Here is a 25042-nt window from a genome sequence, read left to right on the forward strand (position 1 = left end):
GGTTTTTCATTTTCACATTCTTCATCTCATTTTGTTTACTTACTGCCTGCAGAAAGGCTGCAGTGCCAAGTACCAAGATTTTTCTCTTTCACACGTACACAAAATGTTGTAAAATCTGTGTTTGCTTCCTACCAGTTAAAAAAACTGAAACACTTTCAAAGTGGAGAACAGAAAGTTTTCTCTAACACAAATTCATATGCTACAAATTGAATCAGAGAGGTTTTTTTATCCTTCTTACTAGTACCAACCTCAGGGCTCACAAATAGCATCCTGCCATTAGCAGCAGTAAGTGGACATTCAAGTATCAAGGTATTTCTTTATCTAGAGCTGAAGTCACAGCTGGTGAACCACAGACTTCCAGAGGCCTGTGCTCTCCCTGATGGTGCAGGCAGCAACTTTGCACTTAGTTTTGTTCAGGCCCTTTACAGTGCTTGGAACTGCAGTGCCCTCCAGCTCTACTCAGCTGGGGGCAGGGGTCCCAGCTTGGTCCCTCAGCCCACCACTGCTGCTTGGTTCAGACCAACCAACACCTTGGAACATTTGCTCCCCAGGGGCTATGAACCTGCCTTCCCTCACAAGTAAGTGTCCAAAGCCCAAGGTGGACCCTTTGGATGAAATTTTTGTGCACCCCCAGCCCTGGTCCCAGTATGAAAGATGAATCCCTTTCAAGAAAAACAATAGCAGAGATTTTTCTATACCTTTTGATGTTATGCCACTTGGATTGCAAACTCTCACCTGACATAGGTTAAGGTGGGTTTTTTTTTTATCTATCTGGTATTGGAGGCCATATAAAAGTGGAAAATCTTTGCCAGCAAGCTCTTCTGGGAACATAAATTGTCCATGTAGGTAATGTTTATGCCCGGGGGGCTGCAGATGGCAAGGGCCACTTTGCCCTGACTGCAGCTCCTCTATCCATTGCCCTGCCATGGCTTTGCATGAGCTCTGGCCTTCTCCAGGTCAGTTAAGGTTTAGCACATGGATTTTAATTTTTCCCTGCGGTGTCTCTTTTCAAAGCAGAGCAGATGAGACTCAGCAAGGAAGGAGCAGGGCAGGACACATATTGGAGTAGGCAGAGCTGGGCCCTTCAGGATGCTTTGCTCTCAGGAGGCTGGGGTCAGTCCCTAGAGACAGCAACACCACAACTCCTGCTCCAGAGCAGGAATATGGTGCTGGTGACTTGAAAGTCCTGCTCTCTTCCTCTTCATGGCAGGCAGTGTGAGCAGAGCATTTCCCATGGCAAATCATCCAGCAGTGGAATGGGGCTTGGAAGAGGTCTGTGCTGAGCAGGTCTGGATCAGTATTTAGGTGACTCTTCAAGCAAGGAAATAGCAAAGGAAAGACATTGTGGGGAAGGGGGAAAGGGGGCAAGCATGGAAGAACTTAACTCTTCTCCAGCTTCTGTAGCCCCTCAGCAACCTAAGCTTGTATCTGCCCTCCTGGCTCTTGTCACTTCCCAGGGAGTGGGGACATCATGTTGGGACATGGGAGGAAAGGGCTCACTGTAGCAGCAAGGCATGGGTATGGTATTACATAGTAGAGTATTCTTAGCTAAATGTATGTACTGTGTCCATCATCAGGTGGGTACAGATAATGGTGCATTTGCTGCATTGGGTAATACACACACCATGAGTTTTCTGAGAAATCTGATTTGTGCAGTGCAGACAGCTTTCTTCTGTTTTGTTGCCCAAAGCACAAGGTATGTAGCATTGTACATCTGCCACATGCTGCCTCTCATAAAAAAAAAAAAATCACTGAGTGTCCCAGAAGAGCATTTTATCTAGTAGACTTAGATGCAGGTGGTCCCTGTATTATATATAGTGCCTACTGGTAATCCTACATGCAGTCCCTAGAGCCAGTGGTCAGTGAAAGGCCACTAAAGAAAGAAGAGGTCATTTCTGTAGCAAATGCTATGAATAGTGCATACTCTGGTTTCCAGATCTCACATACAGTCAATATAGGGTGCACAGTGATCAGCATCACTGTGCTATTGTTTTTTTAATTTCATCTTTGTTTGGCATAGACTCATTTGAATGCTGACAAAAGTGCCTGGAGACATGGGAATGTGCTTTAGACAAAGCCAATGCTGTAAGAAGTGTAGTGTCCAAGTAAGCTGTAGCATGCAGACTTGCAATGCTTTTGCTGGCTGTCTTCCAGAATGATACAGGAGTTATCATATTCCTGGGAACTGTACCCTCTTTGTTTTCCTCTGTTGCTGGAGGAAGGGGTGCTTTCTACTACAGTTGCAGTGAATTTAAGTAACAACATCTGTATGCTGACACTGCTTTTTGCTCTGTTTCAACTTTTGTAATTCTTAATGTTTGATTACAGAGGAAAGCTGCAGTAATGGAAGCAATAATAAAATCAGTGTGCTCTAGTGACTGTCTTACTAGCATGTTGCTATTGTAATAATTAAAAAGGAGATCGCCAAAGGTAGTTTTCTCAGGATGGAGAAGATAACTTACAACAGGGGATGGAAAGAGATGGGGTTGTACAGGTGACTCAAAAGACATTTGAGAAGCAACCTTAATTCTGCACATGAGTTCCTTTGAGGTGAAGAAATGCCAGATATTGCAGGGCTTCTTAATCTAGTGAGCAAGGCACAGAATAGCCTGGTTGAAGATTAACAAAGGTCAAAAATAAAATTAGCGACCACACATTCTTTCTGAACCATGTTTACTGATGATAAATATTGGGATGAGCAACCCAAGGAAGAGATTGATTGGTTGGGTATTGATGCTTTCAAAGGAGGTCCAGGATCTTTCTGGGACACAGGCTTCAGGCAAGCAGACGTGAATGGCTCCAGGTTGTGTCTTTTTTGTCTGTCTGCTCATCTGATGCTCCCTTCTGGCCCTGTAAACCAGAAATGTCTGCAATGAAAATGGATGCCTGATAGTCTTCTAGGCCTCTATTTCAACATAAAAAAGAGAGGTGGTTTCCATGGAAGAATGAACTTTACTGATGTGGTGATCAGAATATTGTCTTCTGTATTAGCACACAATTAATTCTAATTCCCAACCAGACTACAAAGAACACTCTCTGTTCTGTTCCTTAAAGAGGTGGGAAAACTGACAGCAGACCTGAAAGCCTATAGGGAGCTCACAGAAGCAGCAGCTGGAGCTCATTTTTCTGTATGAAGACTACACTCTACACCAGATAAATGTGAACTAACATCTTCAGCACCCACCTGCAGGTTTCTCAGGCTGGCACCTGCCTGGCTGAGATTTTCCAGGTTGGTACCTTCTCAGATCTACATGGACTTCAAGAAGCTGAAGAAAGGAGATTGTCCTCTAAGTAGAGAAGCTGTGGTTTTGATGCACTCCAGAGAATTCCTTCTAGCTCTTTTTAGACTTATAGAGAAGAAAGCACTTAGCAGCCTAAGGAGGACAGATTACTTCCCATCCAATCCACCAGTTTTCTTATAGTAAACCTTTTTGGTTTAATATGGCAAATGGTGACAGCCACAAAAATCAGGCCTGCTTTTCTTTACTGGGGAGGAGGAGATGCTTTGCATAATTGAAATAATAGGGAAAGAGACTTCAAAATCCATTTCAAGGTCACCTGTACCCAAAGTATACAGAGTCCTTTGCTCAAAATAATGCCTTTTCAAAGCAAGCAAACCAAGGTTATTTCAGTTCTCATCCTCACACTCAGTTGTGCAATCACCAAAACCTCTTGTCTGGATCCTTGCAATATCGTGACTCACCACCCAGTCATGATAGTGTCTCACACATACATCAGTCATTGCTTTTTAAGATATGGAAATTGTGATCTCCCAGTGCAACTGAATCTTCAACATTTCCCATTTTTATTAATTCACCTGCAGATTAACACTTAAAATACAATAGTTTCTCTTCTGACAATGACAAGAAGTGGAAGACATCTCTTGGCTATTATATATGAGTTTCTTGTAATATAAAGTTGTCCAAGGACCCCCTAAGATGCAGTAAAAAGGCTGAAAACGTCTGATGAAATTATTGCTGCCTTCACAACCAAGAACAAAGCATGTTCATTTCCAAAAGAAAAAAAAAGCTAACAGTCACAGAAAATAAAAGTAATATATAAAGATCTTAGCCCAGTTTTCACTTGTTTGTGGAAAACCAATAAGCCCTATAGGTAAAGGAGAGGGCAAATGTGAGTTTCTTAAATGTTATTCTATGTTTCCAGATCATCTCCTATCCCTTCCAATTCACACACTGCTTCCCGCAGCTCTCTGAGCCTGTGCACTGGTGGGTGCTATAAAATGGCCTCATTTTAAGGTAGATGTTGCATGCATAGAAGGAGCCAGATGTCAGCCAAACATATGGCACCTGTTTCTGCCATGGTTTGTATGTGTGGATTGGGTACAACATGTCGAGGAGGCCACAGGCTGCAGGATTTATTTCTTCTAGTTTCAGCTGTCTAAGAGTTGTCTGTCTCAAGCTAAGCTAATGATGTGATATTTCTTTATAATCAATTAAGAGCAATATGTACCTCCAAAGGGTAACTCCTCCCAAGATACCTTAGATGGCTATCTTAGGATGGCATGAATTGTTTTCTAGAGGTGCCTCTGCATCTCCATTGGGTATGAAGGGAGCACAGGTGGCTGACCTGAGCTTCAGCTGCTAACTTTTAGGTGTCTGAATTGGGTGATATAGACTGCTACCTGGAGGACCTCAATAAAAGGTGACAGTCAAGATCATATGAGCAGTTGCAAGGTAAGAGGTCTGTGAGTTAAATCTGAGTTATGCAGGTGATTTGCTGGATGAGCTGGTGGCAGCAGTGGTGATGCTGGTGCCATCCTTCTGTTGGATAACACCAATCTGATTGTGCTCTCTTCATCCCTGAAGGTCGACACTGTGAGGTCCATCAGATGACTGGGAACTACATGTGGGACCAAAAGACAAATGTATCTTTTGATATTGGTGTGAATAAAGATAGTCTACTGCCTCTCTGGTGGAATGGATCAGAGCCTTTGTGGGTCACAATGATGAAAGAAAAAAAGAACGTTTCCATGTACTACTGGCCAGGTTAGTATGTCAAAAATTGTTACCATCTTAATGATACATCTTTACATTTAAGTGCTCCATATGCTGTCCAATGGTCCTTCGATATGCAGAAATACAGACAAGACTTAAGAATACTTTCTAACAACTTACAGAAATGAATTCTCTTGTCCTAGGCCATGGCAATCTGCATATGCTGAAAAGTAATAGACTGACTTGTCACTGGAGGTCACTTGCCACCAAATACTACCTTCAAGGGGGTCGCTGGTTTGCAGTCCATTCCCTTTTCTACCAACTGCTTGTTCTTCTTGCCCATCTGTAGCTTCTGCTGTGCTGAATTGTTGTTCCATGTATGAATGGTTCATGGAGCCACACTGTAGATTATGCCACTGATCAAAGTTAAACAGTAATCATTCGCTCCCAGTGCTTGCTTGGTTTTAACCTGGAAATTAGTAGCTGAGAGCTGAAAATAATCTACTCTGCAGAGACAGCAAAATCCAGCTGAAGGCAAAGCATCTTTTGCTGAGCTGGAGTGAACATTCTTGTCCTTCATCATTAAGTCAGCTGAGGTCCCAGCTGCTCTGGGTCTGATCCATTCATTTGGAGGGACTTAATCCTTGGGTATTGAACCACTGAAATTATTAGGGGTATATAATAACAAAACTTTCTTAACAAATAGGAGTGTACATTTAGACACCCACACAAAAAATAAGTGTTCCAGTTGTGCAGCCAGACCAAATTCTTTGCAAAGTGCCCAGCTTCTCAAGTTTTTTACCTTTTAATTCTGCTACCTTTCCAGGATGCATTTATCCTCATCTGTGCAAGGGCAGGCTAGGGGACCACACGTTAGAAGAGCTGCACTGGGCACAGCCAGTGCAATGGGGTAGGGCAGCCCCTGCTGACTGATGCCAAGGGCTCCCTGCCTGCTCATCTTCTGCATCCCAGCACACGTGGGCCTGGTCACACGCTTTCCATGCAATGTGGCTAATGACATCCCAGAAAAAAGGCCACAGCTCTCAGGAAAGGGAAGAAAGAGTGAACCAAGATGAAAGACATTGAGAAAACACCTGGAGTGTTTCTACAGTACTGAAGAGTGAAAAGATCTGAGGGTGACAATATTGCTTTGAGGACTCAAAGATGGTCTAAGGGAATAGAATTGCAGCCTAGATATAAAGGTTTGGATCAGCGCTCAAACAAACAAACAAACAAAAAGCTGCTTCTTATTGGAGATCATCCAAATGACCTAACAGCAACACAAATAGTAGTAATAGTACAAATTATACTAGAATGTACAAATTCTTCTAAAGGTTTACAAAAAGACCAATTTCTATAGACCAGTCATTTTTAACTGCTAATGTAATACCACTGATTATGTATAATTATGTACTGAATAGATGTAACAGTCTCCAGAGGGCTGCTGAAATCCAAAAGAACAGGATCACTTTCTGTTAAATGCCTTTGGACTTTATCTAGCTCTTTCCTGTTGCCCTTTGAGCAGTGTCTCCCAGGGAGAAGACCCCTGAGATGTGTGTGTGCCTATCCCTGCATCCATGGGTATACCCTTCATACTTATTTAGTTTTCAGTGGAAAACTGCAAAGAACTGCAGAGCCTCCCTCTTCCCAGTGCTTGTGCTGCCAAGTCTGAATTTCTTATGACACAGAGGGGGAATCTGTGCCCTGCTGGTACTCTGAGATTTTGCCTGGATCTGGTATGTGAGGTGTGACTGTCACACATCCATCTGTCTGTCAGTAATTATTTATTTGTGACTGATGACCTTTGGCAAAATCATTAGGGGCTCAGCTCAGCAAATGCTTAAGCACATGCTTATTTTTAAGGCTGTTCATGATCTCAAAGGACACATTTGCCATACAGGGCCAGGCACAGGGCACGAGGCAGAGTCAAACGTTGGAGCTATCAAAATAAAGCACAGGGCAATTAGGCCACAGTGGGAGTTCAGGTACAGTTGGACTAAACAGAAGTCACTCCCAATTAAATGGTATTTATTTATTACATTTTCTCCATATGGTTTTTTTTTTTAACTACTTTCTAATTCTATAGTAAGGATTTTCTTCTAGATTTATTATTTTAAAGCTTTAATACTTTGTAAGATATTTGACTGGGGAATGATGAGAAACAAAATCAAAGAAAAAACAAGATTTTAATAATGAGGGTGAGTGAAAGTCCCACAGTCATTTAAACTGAGTATGATCTGATATTAGTGATTAACTTTCCAGCCTGAGGATATACTGCTGCTCAGTAATAAATCTTGCATAGCTGATAAAGATCCAAATAGGAAAAGTTTGGGAAACTGTTAACAGGAACAGCAGTGTACAGCCAAATTCATCACACTTTCTTCTGGAAGATGCTATTTTCTTTCTAGCCAGTGGTGAGGAAAAATGAGACCTATCAAACCTAGCAGCAATGCTACAAATGCTGGTGAGGTGATTCCCAGGATTGAGTTACACTTCTGCAATTTCACCTCAGAGCCAGTTCCAAGCTTTGCAAAGTCTGAACCCAGAATCTTCTGCTTCATATTCTTCCCTATATTCTTCTCTCATGTATATTCAGAGCTTAAAGGAAGAAAATCCAGGCCCCAGTGATGCAGAGCAGGAGGGCTGCTGGATGCAAACATTCATCCATCACAGCTTTATCTGTGAACCCAGCATAAACACAGCAAAGACAACTTGTGGGCAGAATTCATCTGAGCTCTCCTGCTTCTAGAAGTTGAGGAGCCAAAATAGCACCACAGTGGGGAGCCCAGCTCCTACTTGTGCCAAAACGTAAGCATGTGGCTTTTAAGCACAGTTTTCCTCTTTCTCCATGGCATTTACTAGGCAGTTTCTGCCTTTCAAGGAGTTCCTGACAAAGAAGTCACGTATCCTCTGAGTGTTTGTTAAGTAAAACACAACAACTGAACATGGGGTGCAATGCACAGCCTCACCCCTGGGCTGCCTGTCTGAGGCACTGCCACCTCAGTGGACGGAGAAGGCCCAGAAAAGTGCAGGAGTGTCCCAATGGTACCACCAAAGTCTAAGCTTTGTATCACTCAGCCCAGTGAGTGATGTCATCCCAGACCTTCAAAATCCTTCATTTTGCAGCAGCTTATGCAACTGCTTCAAGATGAAGTGCAGGGACATCTTTTGTCAACACTGCAGTGAGAGGAAGAGGTAAAAAAAGATTTTAAACCCAGCCTTTCACCATTTAAACACAACATTTACCAGACCATGGAGGTAGTCTGGAAAGTTTTCAAAACCTTCTGTTATGACTTTAAGTGTCTGACTGTTAAATCCATGTTTAGAAACATAATTTAAAGCTGGCAGAGGTACAGGCCTCCACGTCAGATAGATAAAGAAGAGCCTACATATCACTGTGAAAGAAGTCTTTATTTCTGCTCCAGTAATTCGGGTTTTTAAATAAAGGTTTAGCATATACAGAACTGTGCAGAAAGGTATCTAACATTACATTTTAGTAAATATGAATCATCTATTTTTTGTTTAACCAAGAAAAATGTGAAATTCCCTTTGTCTGGCTCCACATACTTTTAAATTTCCTTTCAAGCAATATTTAAATGAGAAAATTTACCATCTATCCTGGACTCTACCAAAACGAAATTTAAATAGTAAAGGGTCTTCATGGCCAGTATTTTGAATTGCAACAAGTCTTAGCATCAAAAAATGATTTTAAGTTCTGTTCATCAAAGAGGCTAAAAAAATTTAATTAAAATAATTTTAAAAGAAAAAGGAAGATTTGGTATCTAAACAGCCTGAATTTTCAGTGTTACTGCCAATGAACTGCACACTTCAAGACCAATATTCAGTGGCCAAAATTATTTCTAATTGTTGCTTCTTCTGTAGTCTCTTATGTTATGTGACAATCTAGAAATAGCAGATATCTGAGCAACTAAAATATCCCAACTCCCCAAGACATCAATGCTTCCAGTTCTAATTATGTTGTGAGTAATTCTGAGGACTGGTATCTGAGAAAATTATAATCTGATGTCAGTATCTGACAGGGAAAAAAAGAGGCTAAATCATCATATTAGTCATCAGCTATGAGCAATCACCCCTCAAAACTCAAATATGCATTTTTCAAAGGATTTCCAGATGAGTCCTTAACATCTTGCCTGGCTTTGGAGCCAATCTTTTCCAAGGCTCAAGTTTCAGAGATGAAATTGGCTCTGAAGTTCCAGTTCAGTCTTGAAATACAAGCAAAGCCCACAGAGGACTACTGCGTCATCTGTAGCATCTGAAGTAGCTGAAAACCCATGTTTTGCTGCTAGCAGAACCTAGGACACTGTACAAAAGACTGAAGCTGCACCCCCCTAGGGTGCTTCTTGGAGGTGACTTCAAGTCATCCATGGAATAATTTTTTTTGGTGATTTGCTTAGATAGCAGCTGGGACCTGTCTCTTGCACAAAGCAATTTCTTGAAGGTGCTGCGTATAAGTGTAGAGAAGTTTTACTGTGGGAAGGAATGGAGAGTCAGTTCTTGTCAAGTAATCTGGAGGCTATTCATCCAGGTTGCAGATTATTTTTGTGGTAGAGAGATAAACTGTAAACTATCTCCCTGCAGAAAGGGGAGTATTAAGTCATATAAGTTTAGGGCAACCAGGAAAGAACAAGAAGTGAGCACCATCACTTGAGTAGGCAGACTGCTGGGTGAAGAGACTGGATCTGTCATCTGTGCTAAAGCTCTTTAACTTTTTGGAAAGGTGACCTCCACCTGACTTATCTGGCTTTCTGGAAATCAGTGAAGATTTTTTAAGATTTCCTAAACTTAAATATTTAAGTTTTTGTAACCTTTCATGGAACTCCTGAGAACTCACAATTAGAAGTCTCTTAGCCAGTTGAGCCTGGAAGTGGAGTGCTTTTCCCTGTGTCCCCAGTATTGCACCTCAGTGATGCACACATGGGCTGAGATGCAAGATGCTGACAAATTCTCTTTACCAAACGTCACAGCAAGAAAACCAGTATAAATCATCTCTGAAAGTAGCTCTGCTTGCTCTAGTGCTCTCTTGTACACACACTGCCTGTGCAATCTTTTTCCCTCCCAAGCAACAAGTCAATTTATGACAATTCTTAAAGCCTATTCCTTTCATCCCAAAGGATGAAGCAAAGTGACCCAAATATCTTCAGATACAGGCTGTGGCTGAGAGTTGGGGGGTTTTTTTGACCCATCTGTACTGTAGTGTTCAGAGGCCATTTTGCAAAATAGCTCTGGTTTTTCTTTTGTTTTTTTTTTTTCTTGTGCCTCAGGAATACACAAAAAAATGCCTGACTGCTATGAGGGTTCTCAAAAGATAATTTGGATGAATCCAGCGTTTCTGAAAGCAATTTCAAAAAAAAAAAAAAATTATGTTATTCAGCAGCATCGTAACCAGAGAGCAAAGGGCAAAAAGCCCCACAAAAACATGTTTGTGCATATTCAGGGTCATGTTCTCCTGTAGAATTTGTTGCCATAAATTTCTGAGCCACAAAACAGATTGTATTTTGCAAGGAAGGCTGCAACTTACCAAGAGAACTAATTGGTTTATACTGTTTTAGTAAGACCTCCCGGGAAACAGTTAATAGCAGAGTGCCACTATCACATAATAAAATATGGTTTTTAAAGGATATTACGATGTAAGATACGGTGTGTGTAAGTAGAAAGTATTTGCTGAACTTTCAGGGAACAATATTTAAATCTGTTATATCGGAAGCCTGGAAATGAGGCTATGTGGCCACAGTAGTTAAAATGAAAACAATCCAGAGATTTAGGTGGAAACCATGTGCCACAAGGGAATCAAGAGTTTTGTCATGGGAAGGCCATGCAGAGACCTTCCTTTGAGAAAAGGAAATAAAAGATTCCAATGTACAGTTTGCTACAAGCACTCAGCAAACCAAGCTCTCCCCATTTTTCCCTTCCCCACCACGTGGATTCCTGCCAGGAAGGTGTAAGGTAAATAGTGTCACAGGGAATGTACAAACCTGAACTTGGACCCCATCGTGTGGGGTCTGTGATGAGGGTGGAACAGCAGAGCTTACCACATTTTTTGTTCTTAGGTTGTGAGGTCGAAATCCTTGGAGTCAGACCAAGTTATTGCCGGGAATACTTCAGTGTCCCGACAGACAAAAACTTTGCGGATGCCATCAATGATGCTCTCGAGTCTTTGGGGTACGTCACTGGTTTACTCTCAAGTATTTGGATTTACTGCCAGCTTTGCTGTAGGGAGATTTTCAGGACTGGCCCCCAGGTAGGCAGATGGAGGCTGAGGCTGGTTTCTGATAATGTCACAGAAAGATGACCATTGCAGATATAGACCTTTATGTTAAGACTGGAGGGAAAATATGCTCCTCTTTTCAAGTGTAGGTTACAACAGAGGAGACATCCTGACATGCTGTTTTTGATTTGTTGTTTCAAACAACCTGATGAACTGTCTGCATCTGTTCACTGGAAGAACAGACTTTCAAGTACTTGGATGTAAAGAGAGCTCCTCAGAATTTGGAAATTCTGAAATTCAGCTTCAGTCACTTGTTTACAAGACCAATAGTTCGGCTCCTTCTACACTTTAGAACATCTCAGGCACAAGGATTTTGGAGCAGGCATTATTTTTGTGCAAACAGAGCACAATTCTAAGAGCATTAGAATACAGTAGAATAGAATAATTCAGTTGGAAGGGACCTACAAGTCATCTAGTCCAACTGATGGGAATGATGGGAATATACCTCTCAGCTCCTAGGAAAAATGTGTGTTCCACCTCCAGCTTTCAAGTTCCATCATCTCTCACCCAAATGTTGAGAAGGAACAATTCTACATACCTTGTAAAATCAGGAAGACTGCACCACCACCACATGCAGAGCCAATGCTTTACCTTAATTATATTTAAGCTTCCTCTTTTTAAACCTTGTTGATTCCATAATTTATCCTAGGATGCACTTTAAATTTGCTGTTTGTGAAATGCCACACCTTCAGTTGCACACTGGGTACTGCTGCACAGGTGCTCAGATATCACAGATGTGTTCATAGCACAGCGCTTACAGAGAAGTTGCCTCTGAACACATGAAACCTGAAATTATTTAGCTCACAGGAGGCTTTCTGGAGCTTCTTGAACTCTTTTAATGCAGTGAATAGAGAAGGGAATGAACGTCTGAATACAGACACCAGATCAGATTTCTGGTGGAAACTTCAACCTCCCTCTCTGGTTCTAAGAAGCAAGGTGCCTAAGGCTGCTCAGGACGGGTTGCAGCTTTATACTTGTGAACATGATTAAAAGTGAGGCACAAACTGCCCTTCAAGCCGCCCTTTGGGGTCCCTGGAGCCCACTGAAAAAGTTTCAGTAGCTGATTCACCCTGAGTCTCAAGGGTGAAGCTGCTGCTTGCTGCTGCCTTTGGTGGAAAAGCAGAGAGCAGGGACCCAAGAGCTGGTGGAACAGCGTCTAAGAGGTGAAAGCTGGCAATTTCAAAAAAAGAGCAAATCCCTGAAACCATGATGTCTGCTGTAAGCACCAGCTGCAAGCTTCTAAAGAGCCAAATTCTACAGATCATGCTGGAGCTGCAGCAGATCCCATCACCGGTGTCCATTTACACCTGGATTTCTGCTTGTGTTCCTTTCATTTAAACTAAGTGCCCTGTCTGCAGCAAGGCAGGAATGAGGACAAAGGAACAATTGCTGATAAAATCAGTTGTGGGTGTAAATACTGTAGGGATTTACCTTAAGAAAGAAGGGTAGTGAATGAACAGAGAAAAAAAGATAAGTTTTCCTTATCCTTTCTCTCAATCATTTTCCCCATCATTTGTCCTCTTTGTTTAGTCCTTTAAAATTTAGCAAACAAACCTCAGTGCTGCTGGGACAGTCTGTAAGAAGCAAAAGATCTAAAATGCCTTTATTGTAGGTGTATGCATTTAGCAGGAGTTAGCATCTCTGACTACAAGAGTCAAGCTGCATTTTATTGCCATCTGGGGTTTTTTTTGCAAGAGTTCCTGTCTCTTGATGCTGCTTCTGACTCTGGGTGCTGTTCAAAGGCTGGCAAATCCAGCATGTTTTCTTTCCACACCCCAACTAATTGGAGAAGCCTAGCAGGCTGAGGCTGGTGCTGGCTTTATGTGGGAAGACAGCCTGTGGCAAAGGCAGTCTGTGCCTGGAGCAGTGCCTTGCTCAGCTACCCTAATGGCAGGTATTAGTGGGTAATGAACTGCAGCTACCCTCCCACCATGAGCCAGCCTTACAGGGACATCTGTGTAGAGAGAATAAACCCTGCATTGTGTCATGGTGGCTGAGGGTTAACTTCAGTTTGGGCATGGGAATGTCCTGATCCATCTTAAGTTTGCCAGGGCAAAAGGTCATTTTTTCAATGCCCTCTGCTAGGGCATAAGTACCTAGCTCATCAGGGAGCCACTCCTCCTGCAACTGAAGGAAACCATCCTTCAGGACTGTTCTGCAGTCTCTTCAAACTAATGCCTTGAGACCATTGTTTAAGGCCAAAATATTCAAAACTAGGTCAAGCACTCATTTTTGGCAAGTAAAACTAAAGCCTCCCTTATGTAACTTCAGGCCTGTTGTAATCTACCTACCTTCCCAAACAGGTGTCACAAAGTTTGCATGGTACTTGCAGAGTTTGTTGGTAGAGTACAAAACCTTATTTGGTAATGCTATCCACATCCTCCAGCTTTCTTCAGCAAGCTTTCCTTAGCCATTTCTTTTGAAAGTTACTGGTGATGAGGGAAGGCAGGGCTAACACACTTAGAAAGACAGATCAGAGATGTCTTACTTTTCCTAGGGATACAGGCAAAAAATGAAAACAAAGTCAAACTCAGCTTTACAGGTTCTAGATGTGCTGTACCCCATCTGATGAACCCCTCAGCATGCCATGTAACTGGGGCTTGTACCACTGCAGTCACGTGCAAAGCTGAACATTTATCCTTACAGCACTAAGTCCTAGCTGAGAAATCTCACCACAGCCTAAATAAGACAACTTGTTTTATGAAGTAAATCTCTTTCTTAGCTTTAATCATGATCAAAATGATCACTTAGTCACAGGTGAGAAGACACAAAGTAGCCTAAGTGGGTAATTAATACAGGCATTGAGCAGAGGAAAACCACTTCGATAGGTTCAATGAGTGTGCACGTAACATTTTAGAAATTAATTTGTGCCTAATATAGATGGAAAGAAATGCTTAAAATTAAACTGGGGAGAGGAAGGGCTGCTTCATTTGAATGGTTTTACATCATGAAGGGTGAGAAAGAACATGTGTTCTTCAGGGACTGCAGTGGAGACATTCCCACCAAAGCAGAGAAGTTCAGCTTCCTGCAGGACTGCTCCTCTGAGGCCTTCAGCAAGCTTACAAATGCAAATAACAGCCCCTCATTTATTCAGTCAGTCCCTCACCTCTGATTTTTCCTCTGCTATCTTACTCATTACAACAGACTACTCAAGTGCCTTTATTCAGAGACCTGTCAGGACACCACACAGAGTCTTTTTGGAGTGATCTTCATCTGGATGAGGGCACGTATGGTGGATGGCACACCCTGTCATATATTAAGTACGATAGAAAAGACCAGGTTTGAAGTTCATGAGCATAGATTTGTGACTTTATCCATATGACTGCTCTCAGGGAGCTTTACAGTAAACTGTAAAGTGGTAGGTTATTATTTATGAAATTTATATATTATGAAATTTATATATTTATGAAAATATAAATAAGCAGATCAGTGCTTAATTAATTAATTAAGCACTATGTCTAAAATCTCACCCAAACTCATACCCTGCAGGATTTTGCAAGGCCATGGAAGAGCCTGTCCTAAACTGACCTTGGTGATTTGGAGGACCTCACACAGGAGAAAGCCACAAGTGCCAAACTTTAATTAAAGTACACTGAATTGGTACTTCCCACAATGCTTTTAATAAGGGCATTGAGCACAGAAATTAGTATTTCCTCTGGGTCTTTCTTGGTCATTAGAGGAAAAGCTGCCTTCCTTATTTGAAGAGGTAATAGTGGGCTGGTAGGAGAGCTGGTGCTTGTACATCTCTACCTGGCAATCTCTACCTGGCACCTCTGATGGGAGTCTCAAGCAAACTCAGACGTGAGCACTAATAACAAGCCCAGTTATACCAACAGGAGGCAGGGCTGGAAGCAGTAAATGGGGTTTGGTGGCTCCATGTGCCAGTGAGGACAATGATGGCAGCAGCCAGGAGGTCTCCACATGCATTGCCCTTTGTCTCCCCCCACCCCAGCAATGGCAGTGCCCAGATGGCCGCCGTGTACTACGAACGCATCGACGTGGAAGGCCACCACTACGGCCCTTCCTCCCAGCAACGGAGGAGAGCTCTGAGGGAGGTGGACAGAGCCTTGAGCAACATGATCACACTCATCAAGGTGAGTGGTGTCTGAAAACCCAGCTGCTGGGTGCATTTGGAAAAGGCTTTTCAAGCTGCTCTCTGCTGAGAGCCCATTTAGTGCCTGTTAACTGGAGGCGTTGGCTGTAAACTTTTGTTTCCTGAGAAACAGAGGCTGCAGGGATCACCTGGAAGTCAAGGCACCCTTCTTCTGGTTTTTATTTTCGTCAACAGCGTTATAATCCTCCTAATGGATTATTAGACCAGTAGCCTTAGGAAGCCATAAACCAATATATATGTTGCTTGGTTTATAACTTGTGTTGCCATCTGGGATTTATAGTAGACTAATGAATCAAACCCACTTGCTTCCTAAGATTTGTGGAATCAGACAATTAACTTTTATAGCAGGTTTTATGGCACCACTCAGAACTCTGTACTTTAAACTTTGTTTTTGAAAAACATTTTCTAAATGATTTTGCAGTGAGAAAAAGAGGATGCCAACCTTTTGGGTAAATGTCAATTCTCTTAATTTTTCTGAAAATGATAAATGCATCTTAGTGTTTTTAATGTATTTCAGTGAAGAAAGGAAAACGTATTTCTAATTTCACTAAATAATAAAAGTTCTAAGGCTAAGTGACTGTTTTTGGGAGAAGGAAACATTCTTGCCACAGATGGTACCATGTCAAAGTTGTTCTTTCCCAGTTGTTTGGGCCTACAGATGAAGAACAGTGGGATAAAATCCCATCTAAGACCAACCGGGACAATTAGGTTGTAGCATCTGATTATTTAGCAGGGGAGTGGATTTATTTTGGCAAATATCTCCTTGGTGTTAACCTCTTAGCCTCTTGCAGGGTAGCAAGTGGACATCCACCACTGCAGGTGCTGGTGATGCCACTGCAGGGCATTTGTGGCCGTGCTCCTTCTGGGCAAGCTCTGCTCAGTCAGTGGCAGGGGGGGTGAAAGCCTGAGCCAGCTGTGACAGCTGTGACAGCTGTCGTGTCCTGCACTCACTTGGCAGAACAAGGGCCTGCAGCACGACCTCAATGTCCTCCTCTTCTCCGACCATGGGATGACAGACATCTCTTGGGCAGACAAAGTGATTGAGCTGAAAAATTACATCAATATGAGCGATACCATACAAATGAAGGACCGAGGCCCTGTTGTGAGCCTCTGGCCAGCTCCAGAGAAGCACACAGAGGTAAGTACAGCTAATTTATATTTATCAGGTTTTGTGGTTCCTCGGGGCGTGTGACAATGCTGTTTTATGTTTGCTTCTAACACCCAAATTCCACTCTCAGAGATGTGTGTAAAAATCAACCCGAAGCTCTCAATAGGAGCCAGACATGGATCTGGTGACACTATGATGCTGGTTTCTGAAGGGAAGTCACAAATTTAAAAGTATGATTTTTCAGTGTTCTTTGGCACAGATACCTGCTTTCAAACCCCACCACTATGTGCTTCTGATAAAGAGCTAGAAGATTCTAGCTTAAAATTCATTTTTAGGATTCATATATATATATATATATGTCAATTTATTGATGCTGTAGCTGGGATTATCAAATGATCTGGAGGAAATCAGGCATTCATAGTCTGGCTAACTCCAATAGAGTTTGAGGAATTAACTTAATTAAACCAGAAGTATAAAAAAAAATTTCTTACCCTATTCTTCTTTGAAGAATTTTGATGAATAAGCATGTTGGATTGCATCAACCATAAAAGCCCAGGGCTAGAACTGCAGGATTTTGAGTGACAAATTAAAACAATACAGAAAAAGATACGGAAACCACTTAAAACAAATGAAAATGCATCATCTGTAACTAATAGACTTGTACATTATAGTATAACCAGAAACCAATGCTTGAAAAGTCATTATTGCTGTCCTCAGAATATAGATGAGTGGATGTACAAAACTGGCACTCCAGACTCCAGGTGAACAGTTTCGTTTTTTATATTGTATTTTAGCCAGTTCCAGTATATTGTAGCATGGGCAGTTTTTGGTAAGAGGATATTTGCTAATTTTTACACCCAAACAGGCTCTCTGGGAATTGTACAGCTGTGAAACTGTGAACATTTCAAATTAGTGCAAGAACTGAACTCTGTCTTAGAGGCATGCACAAGCCCATCACTCAGAGTTCCTGCAGGGGATCACAGCATTATAGATAAGTTCTCCTTGGCCTTAACTCAGAGATCCCCATTTTTGTAGTGCAGACCTTCAAACAAGGGCAAGTATAAGTTGTGACTTCACATAGACCTGGGGTTTCATCTGACGAAGCTCTCAGGCCCACATGTCTTTCTATTTATACAGTCTAATACCCCTAAGAAGGATAAAACACAATGTCTCACACCATGGTTTTGTTTCCTTTTTAAATTTCTTTTTAGGATTCACTGGAGTGCTGCTTTTTTATGTAAAATAAATTTGGTTTTCTGTTTTCCAATAGCCAGATTCTGTATTCTTAATTACTTTTAAATATACAGGTTTAGAAATCAGGTTGTATAATAACATAGTGGTACCACATGTAAGAGTTGTCCCATTTTGAAGCACCAGGAACAGTCTCTAGTCCAGGTCATGGTGGGAAGGTTGGGCAGAATCCTGCCATCACACCCTTGTGCCCTCCTCATGGACTGCATATCAATAAATCTCTTGCTCAGGTATACACACCCCACACATTCAAGAAGGACTTTTTGCTGTAGGGGGACCTTTCATTCTTGTTGCATTCTTTGCTATTTATTTCTGAAGATTATTTATATTTAAGCAAAAGAGTGATATAAGCTCTGGGGTCTCCAATAACCATCTTCTCTGGCATATGAACATCTTCTTCAGGCATTTAAAATAACTTTCTGAATAATTTGGGTTTTCACCACATTTGTGTGATTATATTCCAGATGGTATGATTAATATTAATAAACCACTTCCAGAACCATTGTGGGGCTTCAGAGATGCAGGCTTTGGCTGATTATTCTCACAACATCTTTATGAAGCAGATAACTAAGCTCTATCAATCCCTTTTATAGGAATGACATATTAAGTGGAAGAAACTTAGGTGAGGTGACATTAATCGTTCATTCAAGAGCACAGCACAAAGAAGGAACTGGTGGCAGAGGCCAAAGGAAATTTCCCTTCTCTGCAACTGTACCCAGTCCATGCTCCCACTGTGAACATCCTTCACCACTCAGAGCTTAACATCTCCCATGATGATTTGGTTTCTGCTGGTCTGACTCCGCAGGTCAATACCCTTACACGCACACATTTGTGAGTGCATGTATTATAAGAATACATAGTGCACTTATTAATACACTCCTATGTGTTTATGATAGAATTTTCAGAATATCCTAAACCATATGAGCAGATTTTGCACATTCATCGTCTTTGGACCACCAAAGTTTCAGTCTGAATGTGCTGGTGGTTAGACATTTAACAGGATTAGCCATTTTACAAATGTAGATGTTTCCGTGTACCCATAGCTATGTGAATGCTCTTTGCAGTCATCTGGTGTCCTAACATTTGTTTTCTTTGCAGATATATCAAAAATTGAAAGCTGTGGAACACATGGATGTTTATAACATACAGGATATTCCAAACAGGTTTTTCTACAAAAAAGGAAAATTTGTATCTCCTCTAACTCTTGTGGCCGAGAAAGGATGGTTCATAGTAGAGGTAAAATATAGAAGCAAAATACTTAGGCATGAATGTGAGAAGGTGCAATAGATGAAAACAAGAAGAAAAATGTACAGTTCCATGCTGGGCATTGACTTAAAGTCAAATGTTACATCATAGAGTGCTAATGTCAAATATTGCTGTGTGCTTAGGCGAGCTTAAAGGCATGGCAGCTCTGCTGCAGGTAGACAAAGTTTTCCTTCTGCCTGGCTTCCCACCCACCAGACTCAGTCCTAAAAATACCCTGTTTGTCCTAAGCCCTTCAGTCTCAAAAGGGTCAGACTGGGGATTTACTCCTCAGGGGTACCCAGCACACACACACTGCAAACCTGAGGGCTGGTTAAGCACAGGATTGAGTAGCCTTGCACATGAAGAGATTTTTTATACCAACTTATTTTGTTACTATGAAATTATTAGTAGTACTATTATTGTTATTTGTATTATTATTTTGTATTTGTGTTCCTGCTGAGCATCTCCACATTTCACATTGATCTTTCAAGATTCCTTTCACCCCCTAACTTTCTGTGATTCTGTGATTACAGACATCAATTGCACCCCACCACAGCTCAGAGGGGGACACAACTTACATATCTTAGAAATGGGTAAATTGAGGAAGAGTACTAAGTGATTTGCCCAAGGCCATACATTAAGTCAGTAATCAAAGAATTCATTTTTTTATGGTGCCCCAGCACTATGATTGGATCTCACTGCCTCCCAGCTTATTGTAACTCAGCTGAGCAGCTGCTTTCATGACCTTCAGAGGTACCAGGCTTTGCTCAAGTCAGTCCACACTGCCACATTTCTCCCTAGCCCACCTGACTTTAGGATTAACATTTCTAGAGATGAAAAAAATGCATTTCTAAAAATAAAATATTTGCTTTTGAGTACAGAAGGTTAAGCACCAAGTCTGGGTTTAAAGAAAAATACTAAAAAGCCAGAGTTAAGATTCAGCCTTGTGAAACAGGATTATGACACATTTTTTGCTGAAATAATTTTTTTAAAATTACAACTGAACTCCTTTGTACAGAAGTTCAACACAGAACATTTTTACATACTCTGTAAAAAAAAAGCACTTATAAAAAACATTGAAACTCTGACAAACCTTAATAACAGTGCAGCAAACACTGCTGCTATGGTAATTATTTCTGTCTCTCTGCCCATTCCTTCCCATTGTTTCTGATTTTCAAGAATGTCCTCTCATTAATGCTGTCAGATTTTCCTTCTCCTTGGTGCATTTTCATTATCTGTGAGTGGGACGTGAAAATGAAAGTTTCCTGTCATATTTTTAAAGCAATAATTGAGCCTTCTATTATGCTTCCTGCCCAAACCATTGAAGAGAGGATGTTCAGTTCTTCCCTAGCATGCTCACAAGGTGTTTTAACTCTCTGTTGGGTAGTGGATAGCTACAAGCTGGTCAAAATGGGTCAGAGTTGTTTGGGGTTTTTTGTTTTTTGGGTTTTTGGTGGGGTTTTTTTGAGAGAGGGAGAAAGAGAGAGAGAGAGAAAGAGGATCTATGTGGAAGACTGACATTTGGGTTTTTTTCCCAGAAAGGAGCACAGGAACAAAAGCTTTGGTTAAAGTAGGATAAAGAGGGTTTTCATGTATCTTCACTTGCATTGAAGCAGGTTTGCTTCAATTGCCTTTTTCCCTCCATGAGTGAGTGGTCCCCATCCTTTGAGCAGAATTTCCCCCAGCTGCTCTCCAGCATGAAACAACATCAGTCCTCAGGGCTGCATGCTCACATCCCTGTGTACTTTCCCAGGTTTTAGGGAATAAGTGCTGTGCTGCTTCTAACCATGCACATGCAGGGAATTCCATCATCAGCCATCCCAGACTTTCCTGCTTGAGTCATCTTTCAGTAGCAGTACTTCAGACAGGAATGAAAGATTAATGTCTAAGTTGTGAAAGTTATAGTTTCCCTGACCCAAATAGTAGTAAAAATAATGGCAATGGCTGTGCCTTTGCCTGCACATCTAGCTGCAAATAGGTATTTACTAGTGTCTGAGCAACTTTCATTTTAGGGAACTGTAGCTCCTTCTCTGCAATTACTGGAGAAATTAATACCAGGATTTTAAAGACCTGCCAGATTATGTTCTTTATCTAAATGAAATTCCTGCCATAGATACCCTGCCAGGGATATTGGGAGTGTCACCCATCTGCCATCCCTAGGAGCATGGGACAAGAGAAATTCACTGAAAGGGTTAGCCCAGTATTTTGAGCAGCTCCTAGGGACCACTGCTCCCAAATGAGCCAGGGTATGGCACTGTTGTAGGTAGTCTGGTAAGAGCTGTTAATATGGAGCAGGACTAAGGAAGGAATGAATTTAAAGGTATGACTTCAGTGGAAAGAACAACAAGACTTGTGATAATGAGTTACTAAAGCATGGACAAGAAATTATTAAATTAATAATTTAGTAATTTCTCCCCTAATAAAGCAGTGAGACAGAACTGTGAGTGATCCATGCCAGGGAGAAGGGGACCATCTCAGGTCTGAGCCTGCATTGCCTGAAAGGCACCTCATTGCTTTCATACTCAAACAAGCAGGGAAAAGAAATAATAATTAGAAAATACACAGTAGGGATGATACTTTTGTTGTTTAGGCTGAGTGGTCAAAATGAGCAAAATGGTGTTTTTCTATGGTGGCAATGGCATGTTGGGCAGCACAACACAGCATCAAAGCCCTGGGAGTGTGTGACACCGTGGTAGGAGAGCAGAGCTCCTGGCATGCATGGTGCAGGGGCCTGATGGGGTGGTACAGCAGAAGGAGATACAGTGGAGAATGTCACACACAGAATGTCACACACAGCCCGACAAGGCTGGCACTAAGTGCACTCTGCTGTTGTCACCCAGAGCAGGGAGAAGCTGCCCTTCTGGGAGAACGGGACGGGGTGGAAGGAGGCCTGGCAGAACGGGTGGCACGGCTATGACAACGAGCTCATGGACATGAGAGGCTTCTTCCTTGCATTCGGGCCAGGTACAATGTCCCTGGTGTCCCTCTCCCCTTTGCAGCCCTGTGGCCCTGCCCCAGCATCCCTGCAGCCCTGGCATGTCAGGACCCTGATGTGGCACCCTGTGACACTCAAACATTACAAATAGATGGCAGGATTTCCTTGCTCTGGCTGGATGCCAGCAAGGTTTCCAGCTCTATATTTTATACCTAGAGAAGCAGGGCAGAGAGGGATTTGGTCAGCCCCTCTCTAACATCCCATCCCAGTAACTCTGTTCCTTTGCCTCAGTAGCTCAGAGCACTTTCTTTGGGAAGGTGCAGCATAGCTCACCCACCTGTCCCATGGGCAGGAACAAAAGCCCCCATTTCCACTTGATCAGTGGAAGGCACTACTGAGCACCAGGCTGCAAACTGCAGACAGGAGCAAAAGCAAAGCAGAATGGCTTATACAATTATTTGAGCTATTAAATCTGCCAAGCATACGCAGTAAAGTAGCTCCTGTACTTACTAATTTATTAATTTGTCTTTTTAAAGCTTTTAGGATAAAATTGGACTAGAAGTCAAAATGATGAATTAAAAAATTTAAAATGTTTTTCCTGAGCTGTGTTGCCCCACAGCTTCCACTGTGCCAGGAGCTGAACCCCAGACCACACGACCCAACCCCTCTTTTTGCCCTGCAGATTTCCGATCGAACTTCCGAGCGCCTCCCATCAGATCTGTGGATGTTTACAACATCATGTGCAGCCTGGCGGGAGTCCAGGCGCTGCCCAACAATGGCTCCTGGTCCAGGGTGGAGTGCATGCTCCGGAGCACCGGCCACTTGGCACCGCCTCCCCTGCGCCGCAGCTCTGCCCTGCTCCTGGCTCTGCTCTCCCTCATCGCCCAAAGGGTCCCCTTGCTGTGATCACCCGGCAGTGTTGGTCACTGTCACCACAAACTCCGGCCTGTTATGTTATTTTATTTTATTTTATCTTATTTTCTTTTTTATCTTTTTTATTTTTTATTTTTAATTCCTTCATTTGAATAACGACTTCATCAGTAGAGTGCTGCTCCCCACTCCTCCACCGTGCTCCAGCAGGGGTGAATGTGACCCATCCAGCTTTGTGAAGCCAGGTTTTGTGCTGCTCTGAACACAGTCAGAGAAGCTGGTGTTGCTTCCCTGGATTTACAGCACTGGTAAAGAGAGCAGAATTCCAGCCGGCTATCCACAAAATTTTCTGGTGGATGCATGTGGAGATCCCTGAGCATCAAACAGATCCTATCCCAGCATCTTTAGCTGAGAGTTGAGAAGATCAAGGGCAGAGACAGACCTCTAAACATTTCTGCTCTTTCTGGTTTACTCCTTTTTCTCCAGCAGAGCCCCAACTTTTCCTTGCAGTTCCAGACAAGCCTGGTAGGTACCAACAGGTGCTTGGAAGAACCACCAGCTTTGCTGAGCCACTGTAATACCGAGGGGTGGATCAGCAGGAGAGCAGTGAGAGCATCCTACTTCTCTTTGCCTTTTTCATTTTACCTGAAGTGAACCTTGGCCCTTGAGGTCTCTGGAGCCAGGCTTTCCTCACAGACTGCATTGGAGGGGAGGGCTGGGAACCAGGAGAGCAATAGAAATCCTCAGCTTCAAAAACAGGCAGAAAGTTAAAAAGGTGTCTGGGCACACAGAGGTCAGGAGAAAATAGGATGAGGAAGCCTGGCATTTAACAGCCTCTCTGGTTTTCCTGGTGAAAATAATATAATCTGTTCGGATTTGATAGTTTGTTTTTTTTTTTACTCAAGTGCATTTATGAAGGTTTTTCAACACTAACTACTTTTCTACCAGCTCTTGCTCTCAATACCTCTGCCTGGTGAGCAGCACATTTCGCTTTACTCTGCAGCAGGGAGAGGATGGGTCTCCCACCCACTATTTTAATCTTAGGTAGCATTCTGACCACAGGCTATCAAGCCCAAACAAAATTGTGAACAGTAAAGCTAAGTAGCAGGAGAGGATGGAGCTGTAGTTGGAGGTAATGCCTCTGCAGGGTAAGTCAAATGGATGATGAAATCCTGAAAACATCAAAATGACAGATATTTTAAATCCTTGGAAAAAAACTGATTATGCCCTACTCATTCACTCCAGCACAGCCAAGGATCCACCTTCAGGTGATGTTCAACACAGGGCTAGTGGCAAAGTCAGTACCACAGTCTGTTAGCTCAGAAACTGCATTTCACTTATCTGCTAAATTGTCTGCTGGTCACAGTCCTTGGTGTTACACACTGGGATGTATGTATATATGTTGTGGTGGGTCAGTAGAGAGGTGTTCTTTATCCATCATTAAATTTCTACTGTGACATAAGTTTTTCCAGAACAGGGCTGTAAGGGTTTGATCCTGCAAAGTGTCCTTTCCCATTAAGAGACTGTGATCTTCGGCAATGCCTTTGGGAGTGCTCAGCACTTTTTCTGATATACCTCCAAACCAGGGGCTTTCAGTAACAAACTGCCTTTGGAGGGATTTAGGTCCCTCCCCATGCAAAATAAACCTCTAGGAGTTACTCCTATGGATCCAAGCACGATCTGGGTATGTGTGGTAAAGTGAGTTTAAGGGTGAATGATTACACAGTGGAAAAAAATAAAAAACAAACACCAAATTAAACCTGACAAAAGACTTCTGTAATGGCTGTAAAGATTTATGTAATGTGTTTTTAAAGCTCAAGTGAACCTTCAAATCAATTGGGGGGAAAAAGGGAGAAAATCAGTCTTTGTTATTAGACTGTTCAGTATAAAAGGAAGTTTAGTGCTTTTGAAGCATTTGCAGTAGCTGTAAAACAAGCACCTATTGTTCAGAGTTCCCTGTTGCTTTTTAATGGACCAGGCTCAATGAATTCACCAGAGTACATTTTTAAAGCAAAAAAAAAAAAAAAATTATCAGTATACAAGGTAAACAAATTACTAAATTACCAAGTTTTATTTGAAAATCAAGAGGACAGATACAGTCAGTGCCTGCTAAGCCCTTCACAGCCTGCCATTTTAGCTCTTCCAGTGAACACAACCTAAGGTCATTTTACAGAAGAAAAATCCTAAAATTATAAAGTTTTATTCAGCTTATCAATTATGTAGATAGAAATTGGAGGTAACAGATCAGGTCCACTGCGTTGTTTCAGGGCTGGGCTGT

The 25042-nt window shown here is 42.1% G+C and overlaps 1 protein-coding gene across 1 annotated transcript in view; it reads left to right on the top strand.

Moving 5' to 3' along the window:
• The window catches only part of ENPP6 (ectonucleotide pyrophosphatase/phosphodiesterase 6), a 28997-nt gene extending 6158 nt beyond the window's left edge, over nt 1-22839 (top strand). The window contains exons 2-8 of the mRNA XM_008491949.2: nt 4827-5006; nt 11024-11135; nt 15194-15335; nt 16314-16493; nt 18813-18950; nt 21800-21923; nt 22577-22839. Of these exons, the coding sequence (XP_008490171.2) occupies nt 4827-5006; nt 11024-11135; nt 15194-15335; nt 16314-16493; nt 18813-18950; nt 21800-21923; nt 22577-22800 (1100 nt within the window). The 3' untranslated portion in view covers nt 22801-22839. The remainder of the gene's footprint in view (nt 1-4826; nt 5007-11023; nt 11136-15193; nt 15336-16313; nt 16494-18812; nt 18951-21799; nt 21924-22576) is intronic.
• Nucleotides 22840-25042: the final 2203 nt, after the last annotated feature.

The sequence above is a fragment of the Calypte anna genome, chromosome 4A (genome assembly GCF_003957555.1).
Source record: "Calypte anna isolate BGI_N300 chromosome 4A, bCalAnn1_v1.p, whole genome shotgun sequence".
NCBI classification, from domain to species: domain Eukaryota; kingdom Metazoa; phylum Chordata; class Aves; order Apodiformes; family Trochilidae; genus Calypte; species Calypte anna.